Raw genomic sequence first — 13,244 nt, forward strand, 5'->3', positions numbered from 1 at the left:
TCCCTCTCTGGATGAGCATATCCACACCCGTGCAGCCAGCAACCTTTTGTATCTCCAGGAAAGACCCACACCCACTGCTTACTGGGCTTCTCTGTTTGGATACATCAAGGGAACCCAAAACACAATCTGTGAAATATCAAATTCATGCCCAAAATCAAGCTCATAGTCTTTGCACTTTGTCATTCCACCTGATCACCTTCCAACATTCCCCATCTCAGTCACAAGCACCATCACCCACTTAGATCTCTCAGCAAGAACTCTAGGGTTCATCCTCAGCCCCTCCCATTTCCCTACCATGTTCACTCCGTCAAATTCTATCCTCCTAACGATCTCTTCAATCTTGTCTCCCCTCTTCAGCTTCACTACCTGCCTCCTCATCTGACACATCATTATCTGTTGCTGGGGATATTCAAGTAACCTCCCAATTGGTTTCCCAGCATTCTCCCTTTCCGTTTTCCAATTCTTTCTCCTCACAGCTACTGGAGTGATCTTTACAAAATGCAAATTTAACCACGTCATCCCCCAATCAAAATACATCTCCCAGTTGGCTACCGACTGCTTCAAAGACTGAAATCAGTAACACATTCTAGATCCACTCCATCTCTCCAACCTTAGCTGTCTCCTCTCTCGCCCACCTCCACATCTCGGCCGTCTGGTCCCCTAAACACACCTCAGACCCTTCACATATGCTGTTCCACCTGCCTGACACTGTCTTCTCTGCACTTTCCAAGCTCCTTACCCCCTCACCACACAAGCACACCCCGTTCACCCAGCACCCAGTCTTCCTGACCTTCATTGCCCTCGCCCCACCCCCAGAGAGGTCAACCCCATTATTAGAGGCCCTCATAGAGCAGCATACTTCCATTTCAATGGTATTTACTGCAGCTTGTAACTACACCTTCATTTGTACAATTATTTAATTATACAAATTATTTAATGATCTGTAAACACAGGAACGTATGTCCCCAGCACTTAACACAGAACCTGTTACATAAACGTTTGTTGAAGAAATCATAGCTGAGTACCAGGAAAAGAGTTTTGATTGCTCTAGCATGATGTACTGCACCAACAGACCATGATGTAGGAAGACTCTCAAATCCCCTGGGACCTTCCAATCTCCCACCACATCATACACTCAATCATTGTACCTCTATTTCCTCTTTGTATTTCAGAAGAGGTGCCTCCATGATATGTCTTAACTTAAAAGTTTCATTCCCCACATCTAGACTGTGCCCAGTGAGAGCAGTTATCCTTTCCCAGTGCCTTTCCATCATGGCCTTACTGGCCATGCGCTCCAGCAGGGGACAACACTCGCTGAAATCATCAATGGTCTTCTTCAGATCCAAAAAAGCCTGCCAGTCCTTCAAGGCTCGGGGCAGCTTCCGACACCTGCAAAGAAAAGCCAACATGAAAGTTCATTCGAATATAAGCCTGGAATGTCTCCAATCCAAGTCTGTGTGCTAGCATTTCCATCAAAAAACAGTCACCTCAAATACCCATCACATTGTTAAATATCATGACTCAGTGGATAGCTGTTAATATAACCCACTTTTACATTGCAGAAATTTGCTCCTCCCAACCAGGAATGACTTTTTTCAATTTCCTCATAAAAATTAGGTAAAAGGCATTATTTTAAAGACTAGAGGTGCTTCCCAATTCAATTCAATTCTCCAAACATGTTTTGAGACCCTACCAAGTACAAAGCACAGCAGAGTGTTTCAGGCTGTCAACTGAAAAGTACAACAAATGATCCTCCATTTTGGGGGGGGGGGTTCAACACTTCAAGGATGTAGAAATATCACAGGGCTCTTGCTTTTATTCCAAATAAATCATCTAACATAAACTTCAAATGTTGGTAAGTGTAATATAAATAGAGATCAGCTCTCTCTAAGATGCAGGAAAGCCCTTGGCAAGATTCGTCCAGGTTTAAAGGATGTGCTTGTCTCACCAGGCACACACAGGGGTAAATAATAAATCGCATTTGACAAGGGTGATGTCAGTGGACAACAGCAATGAAGCATGATGTGCTTTCGAAACATCTGGGTGAAAAAAGAACCCTGACAGCCTATCAAAGAAGAAAGTATTTGAGGTTCAATAGCTCTGGGCATGATAAACATTAATTTCTCACCTGTTCTGGAACTCTGAAAGTTCGCTGTTGATTTTTTCAATATTTACTTCTGACCACAGAATATCGTGATAGCTATTTACAGTTTCTATGACACTGTTGTACAGAGCATATATTTTCTGTAGAAGATTTAGTTGCTTCTTGATTTCGAGAAGCTGAGGATACTGTGTGACTGGCAGACCAAAAAGCTCCTCTCCTCCAGTATAGGTGATATATTTCCGATAGATATTATCAAATTGATTCTAATAAAAATACAAGTGAAAACTCATCAAAAATGATTTACATGTGAATAAACATGCAAATGAAAAAAAAAGATTGGCCAATAAGCAAACATGTATGATCTCTGAGCACATGTAAATGAGAACTAAATGAGTACAATTAATTACATAGAAACCAACGTTAACCATACCAAATCACAGTTTTTAAAAGGTAAGTACACACTATATTCCACAATGGGCTTCTCTATATTAAGCAGAAAAAAAGTATGTGTTTAAAAGACATTAAGGTTTTGGTTATATAGAAAGTCAAAGAAACTAAAAAGATCACCTGAAATATGATAAGTCTATCACTGGCTTCCTGGGGTTTCAAGCCGCTAGCCATTGGACCATTCTGACACAAAAAGTTAAAATAAACATGAAGTAAAATGAAGCAAATGCATACAATTTTCATGAGCACTATATATTTGAATATCAAATTTTGTTTACATGCATGTCACATACAGGATAGGAAACTTACTTTTTATTTGTAAAAAAGGGCTCAGGAAAGTAACTCATTTGGAAATATTTTCAAGGCCAAAAAAAAGCCAAATTGAGGTCACAGCTTTCATATGTCAAGAAATTTTGAAAATTAAAACTATGTGCTATTAATTTATCAGGTGACATGAAGGGTAAATAACTATTCTGTAAGAAGCACAAACGGTGTCTGGTTTGAACTAGAACACTAATGCCACATGACACACAGAGTTCACCACTCTAATATCTATTTGTAAAGTGACCTGTAATGTTTACATTCCAATCAGGTTTTCCTATATTAGACCACCTTAAATAACTGGATTTCTGTGCTTCTTCATCCATGAAGTTGGTTCATGAATCCAATCTCCTAATTTCATTTACTTTGTGGTTTGGCGTGTTACCAGTTAGTAAGTACAAGTTTTACCCTATACTCTACACATTTCCCTTCTGTAGCACATTGTAATTGGCTGGAAATGGGTCTCCTTAAGCAACATATTCCCAGCAGAAGATTTTGCATGAAAACTTACGTATGTATGATTAAAATATGGACTCAATCTGTCTTGTCCACTTTTGCGTCTTCAGCACCAAGGGCAGTTCTACAGTATTTGCAGAACTAATGAATACTGTGTGAAGGATGATCATGACAACTATAAGTGAATAATATTTATCTACACAAATCTAGAAAAGCTACCAACATAACTTCAGTACGAAACCAATGGTATAATATAAAGAGCACTTTTAAATTTCCATTTACTGTTGAAATTATTCTGGATGAATTCTAAGGGGAAAGGATTGTGGAAGGGAAATATCTTTGCTCTTGTGAAAATAAAATTTCCATTCCTAGGGAATTTCATTAAATCTGACATATTGTGTGGGCCAAAAGGTTCATTCGGTTTTTTCATAAGATGGCTCTCGTGTCTTTAACTGCATTCGAAACAGTTTTGTTAGATTGTATTGTGACAGCTGTCATATCATTTAAAAACAGACATCAAAATTGGTGAATTTTTGTGTAGCCATTTTAATATTGAAGATGGAGGGAAAAAAGTAACATTTTCAGCATATTATGCTTTATTATTTCAAGAAAGGTAAAAACGCAACTGAAATGCACAAAAAGATTTATGCAGTATATGGAGAAGGTGCTGTGACTGACTGAACGTGTCAGAAGTGGTTTGCGAAGTTTCGTGCTGGAGATTTCTCCCTGGACGATGCTCCACGGTCTGGTAGACCAGTTGAAGTTGATAGTGATCAAATCAAAACAATAATTGAGAAAAATCAACATTATACCATGCGGGAGATAGCCGACACACTAAAAATATCCAAATCAAGCGCTGAAAATCATTCGCACCAGCTTGGTTATGTTCATCGCTTTGACATTTGGGTTCCACGTAAGTTAAGTGAAAAAAACCTTCTTGACCATATTTCCACGTGCGATTCTCTACTGAAACGTGATGAAAACATTCTGTTTTTAAAACAAATTGTGACAGGCGATGAAAAGTGGATACTGTACAACAATGTGGAACGGAAGAGATCGTGGGACAAGCGAAATGAACCATCGCCAACCCTACCTAAGGCCAGTCTTCATCCAAAGAAGGTGATGTTGTGTATATGGTGGGATTGGAAGGGAGTCCTCTATTATAAGCTCCTTCCAGAAAACCAAACGATTAATTCCAACAAGTACTGCTCCCAATTAGACCAACTGAAAGCGGCACTCAACGAAAAGTGTCCAGAATTAGTCAACAGAAAACGCATAATCTTCCATCAGGATAACTCAAGATCACATGTTTCTTTGATGACCAGGCAAAACCTGTTACAGCTTGGCTGGGAAGTTCTGATTCATCCACCTTATTCACCAGACATTGAACCTTTGGATTTCCATTTATTTCACTCTTTACAAAATTCTCTTAATGGAAAAAAATTTCAATTCCCTGGAAGACTGTAAAAGGCACCTGGAACATTTCTTTGTTCAAAAAGATAAAAAGTTTTGGGAAGATGGAATTATGAAGTTGCCTGAAAAATGACAGAAGGTAGTGGAACAAAAGGATGAATACGTTGTTCAATAAAGTTCTTGGTGAAAATGAAAAATGTGTCTTTATTTTTACCTAAAAAACCGAAGGCACTTTTTGGCCCACCCAATATTATCTTTAAACAACTACATTTTGCATGCTGTAGTCACTCTTCTCCCAAAATACACAGAGAAAGCTAGAGTTGTACCAAATCGTAGTCCAGGTAGAACTGGTGACAGTCTTGGAGGAAGACCTCCACGGTACTAATAAGCTCTTTTCTGAAACTGGGCTGCAGTGAGACTAATTCATTCTGCACTTCACTGGCACGTGCCAGAAGCTTCTCCCAAGTGTAACGCAGAGTATCCACTTTGTCCATCTCTTCCTTTGCTATCAGAAGCCCATATTTGTTAAGCAGGGCATAGGATTCCTACACAAAAGAAGAAAAATTTAATTTCTGCCAGTCAGTTGCATAAATGTATGCACAGTCATTTTTTAAAGCATTAGAATGGAAAAGATCCACATGACAGGGAAACTGCCCAGAGAGTTCTAGTTACTCTACTTGCAAACTTGGAAAAGCTTAAGTGAGCAACTGAGCCACTTAACTTCATCTCATCTGTAAAACAGGAAGATTCCCTGGCTGCTTCATAGGATTTTCGTGAATATCAAAAAATATATCAATTTAAATGCATTTTGAAAACTATAAATCATTATGCAAATAAAAGGTATTTTTACTTAGGCCCCTAAATTGTATTTGAAGACTACAAAATTAAATCAAGTAAATGAAAAACATAAAACAATTTAACTGCTAATTTTAGAATAACAAAATGAATCAGAGTTTTAACTCTATCCTATTTCACTTTGTTGGTAAAAGGTTCCAACAGTAGGACATAAGAGGGCATTCTTGAATCAGAGCCTAAGCCAAGTTATTGCCCTCAGGACACAAAATCCTGGACTATTCTCTTGTCTAGAAGATTAAAATAAGGCAAAGTTTGGTTTTCATGAGAAAGGATTTTTCCTAAATATCCCTGGCCTCTTCTCCCACCATTACTCTTCCCCAAAGACATAGAATGAACACCTGATTGTTGATTTGGGGAAAAGATTGTTGATTTGGGCAAGCATAGCCCAGTGCCTCTCTTCCTCTTCCCTCTTTCTCCTTGAAGGCATGCCTCCAGTCTACACCCCAGTACCAATCAAAGCAACACAGAGACCTGCAGCTTTCTAATGCTCCCTTTGATGGATGAGTAAGTACAATTCTGGAACTTAGTGCTCACAAGGCCATAGTGTGTGTGAATAGGGTGGGGAGATGGGGAAAGTAAGATACAATGGGAATATGGGAGCTGAACACTAAATCAGGTCTTTCAAATAAGTTCTATCAGTACTGAAGATTGCATGTTGAGCTTGAATACTTGACAACAGTTTGTCTTAACTCTCACATCAGGGGGAAAGGCTTGGCAATTGCTGGACCTCCTCTTCAAACCCCTTCTTCAAACTCCCCTGGTCCAAGTAGGGGCTCTTTGCCTTGATGTTTCAATTCCAAAGAAGAACACAATGAACCACGTGATTTCCCTGACCCAACACAGTAGAGGTGCAAACCTTCAGTCATCTCTGCCATTTTCATGGTAATTTGAAATTTTTCAAAATTCAAAGAGACGTGCAGAAAATATGAGACAAGAGTATGATCCTGACCATCAGAGTTTAAGTCCAGACACTTAAGTTATGGTGTGATGAAAAGATAATGTTTTTATAACTGGAATTGTTCTAATGCTACAGTTATACTAGTCTCGTTTAAAAGAATATAGTAACCCATTGCTGATAAAGCATTTGCATCTAGAAAAGAGAGTATGATAATAAAAACAAAAGTAATGTGCAACATTAATCAAACTGCATGATTTCTTTGACCCTCAGTTTCCTTGTTTGTAAGTGGAGTGTTGTAGGAAGGATTAAACGAGTTAATACAGAGTAAACCCATGAATGGACACTGTCAGTGCCCCATCCAGGTCCTGTTTATCAGCTGGTATTTGCAACCCAGATTGTTGGGTGTGTTGACTATAGGAATCAAGCTGCCTTCTTCCCTTGAAAATGGTCCTCAGCTGATAGGAGCTTCCTCATGAGGAAATAATGGTCAATGACCAACTGATTTGGGGGAATAAAGACAGTCCCCCTTGCCTCAAAATGGGGCCAACTGTGTGGTACAATTCATGTTCCAGAACACCCCCTGTGGGATCAGGCCGAAGTTAGTCTACAGCTAAGATCACACCCTGGCTTAGCTTCCTCCCACCCCCAACCTCATCCTTTTCTGTTTCGTTCACTCTACTTCTCCCATGAGCACTCATCAATAAATCACTTATACAGAAATCCTCATCTCAGGCTCTGCTCTTCAACACCTTAAATGCTGTGTAAAGTACTAGAACTGCCCATACGAGGCACCCTATAGGTTAGGTATCATTACTGAAATCGTTGTTCTTGGGTTTAGCGTCCATTTGTAATTCCAGTCCAGATCTGGTCAATAGTTCATCTAATAGAGCCCAACATATGGAGGTATTTCTATAGAACAAGTGATTATCAGTTACCTCAATAGGTCCCACTTGAAAGTCAATGGAGATTTGCTGCTCCCTAATTTCCTTCAGTGCCACCATAGCAATTCGAACATCATCTAGGTCTTTAATTGGGCGATTCAGTTTCTTACTGAATTCTTCAACAAGTGTAAAAATGTTTTCCATCTCACTTCTGTATTTTTTGTTACAGTGACGGCCAGTGACAACCATCCAGGCCTTTGTCTCAGCGGTCAAGGTGAACTTCAAGTCAGCTGTAAAACCCACATGTCCACCGTTCAGTTTGAAAAACTAGAACCAGTATAAGGAGACCCAGTGTAACGGTTTACCAACAGTAAATACTTTGCAGCTGATAGCCCTCTAACACACGAAAAATCAAACTGGAAAAAAATTAGTTTTTCCCAATCATTATATATCCATTCATGTCATAAAGCCTATTTGTAACAATTCAAAACACATTCTAAAATGGGGAAAAAAAACAAAACAGTACCTATCGAAACTGTCGGAGATAAGCCTCAAATCTTTGTTATTGTTATTTATTAAAGAAAGCGTACATTTTAATTCCAAATATGACAGACTCATCCCTTATCTGAATTAGCATTTATTTTCAAGGTTTAGCAGCAGAGTGTTCAAAATAGTCCAGAATAAATAATTACACAGAAGGAAATTAAAAACAAATCTATAAGTTGGTCTTAAAGCTTGAGGCCAATAAAAGGAAAGTCAAACTTTAAGATAGCTAGAACTCTCTGGAATACTAATCTAGGTAAAGAGACAGAGTAATACGCTGAATTTTTATGACTGTCTGAAAGAAAATGAACCAACCTGTGTACAGAGCAATGGTACCCGCACAGATATACTCAGGCTCAGTGTTAATTTCTTGCTCTAGTTTTTGGAAATAGAGAATCTGGGATTCAAATTCAGAAAGCAAGGGGTTTTTCATAATAAATGTCACAATGGTTTCTTCTTTCTCCTTTTGCCAAATGTGATTGTAGCGTTTGAAGCAGTCGGTGGATGCAATAACTTCCTAGAATACAAATAACGTATTTGTGTAGAGAAGGAAGAATCAGAAATGGTATCATCATATAAATGAACATTTGCCAGTTGTTGGTGGTTCCCATGGATTTATTAAAATGTTTAATTAGTGAACCGTGTGACTAGTTGAAAATGCCACAGGACTGGAACTGGATACAATAGTGTAAATAGTAACCTGGGACTAGTAACAATGTAACTGGTACCATCCTAGCCAAAAAGAGACGGGAACAGTTTCTCAGGAAAAAAAAAAGAGAGAGAGAGAGAGAGAGAGTCCATAAAATCTCTTGTGAACCAGGCCCTATTAATTGAAGCTGGACCTTAGGTCAAAAAACACAGCTCAAATCATGCCACAGAGAGGGTGATGCTATGGGGAAAAAAAATACCCTGATGTCACTTTTTCCCATTGCACAAACTCCTCCAAGACTCTCATTGGTGAAATCTACTGGAAGTCTCAATGGAAACCCATTGACTTGTTCCCTAAGGTCAGAGCGTGGAGATTAGATCTAGAGGGACAAATAGAATATATCCAGCATCAAGCCCCATTGAAAGATTGCATGGAGTCACACAAAATATATAAATATATTAGATAAGGACTGACATCCATACAACATTAAATCTTCCCATGTGTTTCTAAATCTTCTCACCTCTTTTTCTTTAATTCCTTGTTAAGTTTTAGAGAACTCTTCAAAAAGACCCTACAAACTTCTCATTATGTACGCTCCTAGGTATTTTTCAATGATGTTGTTATTGTAAAAAGGATCTTTTTTCCACTTTCCTTATAACTGTATGGACGGCATATAAGTTTTTGTAAAAACTGTTTTTTTAACAAATGGTCTGCTTTGTTACAAAGTGTGCTTCTGTAAGATGAATTGGCTCTCTCACAACTGGCAAATAAGGAATGATGTCAATATAACAGGAAGGTCACATTATCAAATGCTGTTTTTCCTAACACTTCATTTTGTACCCACTAAAGCAGCAAACCAAAGAGGGGCACAATGCTTTTTGTCTCTTCTTTCTTTTGGGTTAATTTGTTCTCCACTTTGTTTTGAGAATGTTCTTTGCACAGTTAGACCTGATCTTTGTATATTTTATATTTGTCTCCATAACTCAGTATTTTCAACTGTTTCTTACACCTTGTTACAACTTCTACCAAGTTTCTTTCACCTTTAGATAGTATGTAAAGTTCTATACTGACCACAGCGTTGTTAAACAGGTTAATATTTTACTATGATTGTTATTGTTTTGGGTATTACTCTGGTTACAGAAGTTCCTAGGTTGTGTGTGTCTATCTCAACCTCTTTTTTCTCATAAGCCCTATTAGATGTGCAACTTTGCAAAACCGGCTTTTCAGGAACATGTTTATTGCATTACAGCAGAAATGCCTATAGTTACCTTTCAACTGACTACTAATTTAACTCTTCTTGGGCCATATGTATTTTTTAGATTAGCACTTTTGGATTTACTTGATAGACAATCATATCATCTCCAAATAATTAAAATTTGTCTCCTCATTTCTAATGTTTATACCTCTTGGTAGTCAACCTTGTCTATTGGCTTACATTATCATTTCAGAGTTACATCTGCGTGAGAAAAAAAAATTTCAACTGAGATAGAGAGAAAAGTGGCATTATTTGAAAGAATAGAGCATTACCAACAGCATTCTAAATGGTCTGATTATTTTAAGTAAATTTCGCCAACCCGAGCCAAGCCAAGCAGTAGCTTTACTCTAGTTCCCCACGTGCAGCTAAAGATGCCCCTTGAAACCTCAGGATTAATGAGTGTTGACACTTCACACCCACTAAAATGCAGAAAGCTAAGCCTGCCCCCGCTTGTCCCAGCTACCCCTGATGCCCTGGCACGGGCTGAGATGTTGACATGCACACCCAGAATGCACTGCAACAGCATCTAGACATATTCACAAATGTATGATGGTTTGGAGAACGAATTACAGATTATCAAAGATCCCTGAACATGGGTAAAATTCCAGAATCCTGAGCTCTTCCAACACCCAAGAGTTTATAATATTAAGAACGTACCTGGGACTTCCCTGGTGGCACAGTGGTTAAGAATCCGCCTGCCAATGCAGGGGACATGGATTTGAGCCCTGGTCTGGGAAGACCCACATTCCACGATCAACTAGGCCCTTGTGCCACAACTACTGAGCCTGAGCTCTAGAGCCCGCGAGCCACAACTACTGAAGCCTGCAAGCCACAACTACTGAGCCTGGGTGCCACAACTACTGAGCCTGTGCTCTAGAGCCCACGAGCCACAAGTACTGAGCCTGTGTGCCACAGCTACTGAAGCCCACAAGCCTAGAGCCCATGCTCCGCAACAAGAGAAGCCACGGCAATGAGAAGCCCGTGCACCGCAACGAAGAGTAGCCCCCGCTCACCACAACTATAGAGAAAGCCCATGCACAGCAACAAAGACACAACACAGACTGAATAAATAAATAAATAAGTAGATAGATAGATTTATTAAAAAAAAAAAAAGAACATACCCTAACTAAATAAGTTTTAGACTCTCATTTATTTTATCTGAGTCAATCTTTATTAAACTGGAACATTTGAAAGCAGAGGTAACCTAAAGCCTAAAGGAAAAATTACTTGAACTACATATGTAGGGCTGATCTACTTAAGTTATTTTAATTGCCATGGTTATTTTGATTGTTCGGTCCAGCTCATCTTGTCAAGCCAGGCAGTGTTATAAGTCGATGGCCAAACTATGGATGTGCTGAATGTAGGTCAGGTTTGTATTCTGATCCAACCAGTTATTGTAAGAGGAAAGGGGCTGGGGTCAGAGGTTCTGTGGTCGAGGAAGGGTCAGCCACAGAAAATTCAGAAGGGTCTATGGCTGTGGACAGCCACGTCTAGCACTATGACCAAGTGTGCATATAGTCTTCCAGAAACAATCTGGCCATCCTATCCATCTGGATAAAGTCCTTCAAGTTATTCTAAGTGCCAACCCTTTCTATTATCTTAAGGAAGACTGCACTAAGATCTGTAAATTTCCTTCACATAGTATAAAGGCAAATGCAACAACAATGACACAGACATAAGTACCTTGTTGCCTGCAGGACATTAATTTCAACTACTCTGTCTTACCCTTAGATTTTCATAACAGTGGCTGCTTATACTGAAAGAAAGTAATGGACTTTATTATTGATCTATTTTATTGTATTTTCCATGATTACTGAGACATTTGAAAGCATACTTGAATGTTTATTATCATCCCAGAATACTCTACTTACCTTTATCGTTTAGTACAGAGCTTGATAAACTAAGCACCAGACAAATATTTGTTAAATTGAATTATGTGAACGCAGTCCCTAGGGCAAAATTAAGTACAAGACCTTCAAGATATTAAGAAGGAAAATTGAAAATGCATTAAATGCAAAAGCTTCCAGTTCCCTCAGGAATACATTAAAATTAAACTTAATATTTCCTCACATGGTTACAGCAAAGGCAGCTTTTCAAAACACTTTCAAACAAGTGAAACTCATTCTATCAAAACTGAGTAATAGAAAAGATATATTTACTGAGTGACAACTGTTCCCTCAACAATGAGAAACATTTTTAAAGAGTCAGCAGGTCTTAGTGCCAATGTGAATATTTTCTTTTAGGTAGAAATTGACACCAGGATTTTGAGTCTTTTTAACCACAAAGACAGATTTGCCTGAACAGAAAAGGGAAAGGTGAGAGAAGAGCAGTTTGGAAGAAAAAATTAACCTGAATTTACATCCATGTCCAGTACAAGTACGTGCTGAAAATATTTTCGGAATTCCCAGTATTATCTTATTTCCATGATATACATACATGTATATACAATATATATAAATTTTCATCTATTTTATAAGATTTGCCCAACTACAGAAACACAAGAACTGAATGTAAACTTATTCTATTTCAAATGATTCAAGTCAGTTCCAGCATCACTGACTCTTTGAAGGTGAACTGCAGCAACAGTCTGACCTGGGGTTTGAGACATCTTGAATTTTTTAACAGACTTATCTGTACTACATAAATATATAACAAGTTTAAAGGCATTAAACAGAAGACAATATAAAACACGGAAATAATAATTGTCTTTCACCTTGCAACCTAGAATGAAAAATCTTGAGTTAAACAAACATTTGCTGGGCACGTACGAGATTCCATAAGCTGCTCACTGAAGGTACAGTGTGTGAGACCCAGGCTACGTGAAGGACAAGCTTAAATGTTCAACTTCAGTCTTGCTGTAAAGCAAAAGACCCTGGCTGCAGATCCTCTTGGCATACCTTTTTGGTGGAGTTGATGATTGTGCTAAGCACAGAGACTAATTTTAGAATCTCTTTGTTGTCAGAAACATTCTTATAATAATTCCTGTTTTGCACAGGAATGGGTAAGTTCACAGATGCTATCTCAAAGGTATCTAAAAGCAAAAAAAAAAAGAGAGAGAGAGAGAGAAACATTTACATCAACAGTATATAGAACATGCTTTAAAAAGATGAGTGAATTTCTGTAATGGTAAAGTAAGGACCTCTGAAAAAATCTTCTCTGTAAAAGCAATTGAAAACACTGGGCAAATTTGTCAATAATAATTTTTTCAGGACTCTGGACATTAACCAAAGCTTGCGACAATTCAAGGAATGGTTTATTAGAGAAATATTTTGAAATTTGAGTAACAACAGTGAGTTTTGTCACTGTTTTGTTAATCGGTTCTACGTACACTGCCCCTTGCTGGCTATGCGGCAGCCTCGAGAAACAGGAGCTTTGCAATGACCGTGGCTGTGAAAACCACAGCCAGCAGCAGGCCACATTCA

At 38.5% G+C, this 13,244-nt stretch overlaps 1 protein-coding gene across 1 annotated transcript in view; it reads right to left on the minus strand.

Annotated features, from left to right (window-relative positions):
* Positions 1-13,244, minus strand: part of DNAH5 (dynein axonemal heavy chain 5) — a 273,908-nt gene that overhangs the window by 145,920 nt on the left and 114,744 nt on the right. Inside the window, exons 22-28 of the mRNA XM_030856579.2 lie at positions 12,720-12,853; positions 8,234-8,435; positions 7,430-7,665; positions 5,068-5,286; positions 2,672-2,734; positions 2,129-2,367; positions 1,149-1,389 (exon numbers count right to left, since the gene is read on the minus strand). Of these exons, the coding sequence (XP_030712439.2) occupies positions 1,149-1,389; positions 2,129-2,367; positions 2,672-2,734; positions 5,068-5,286; positions 7,430-7,665; positions 8,234-8,435; positions 12,720-12,853 (1,334 nt within the window). The remainder of the gene's footprint in view (positions 1-1,148; positions 1,390-2,128; positions 2,368-2,671; positions 2,735-5,067; positions 5,287-7,429; positions 7,666-8,233; positions 8,436-12,719; positions 12,854-13,244) is intronic.

This window comes from Globicephala melas, chromosome 3 (assembly GCF_963455315.2).
Source record: "Globicephala melas chromosome 3, mGloMel1.2, whole genome shotgun sequence".
Taxonomy (NCBI): Eukaryota; Metazoa; Chordata; class Mammalia; order Artiodactyla; family Delphinidae; genus Globicephala; species Globicephala melas.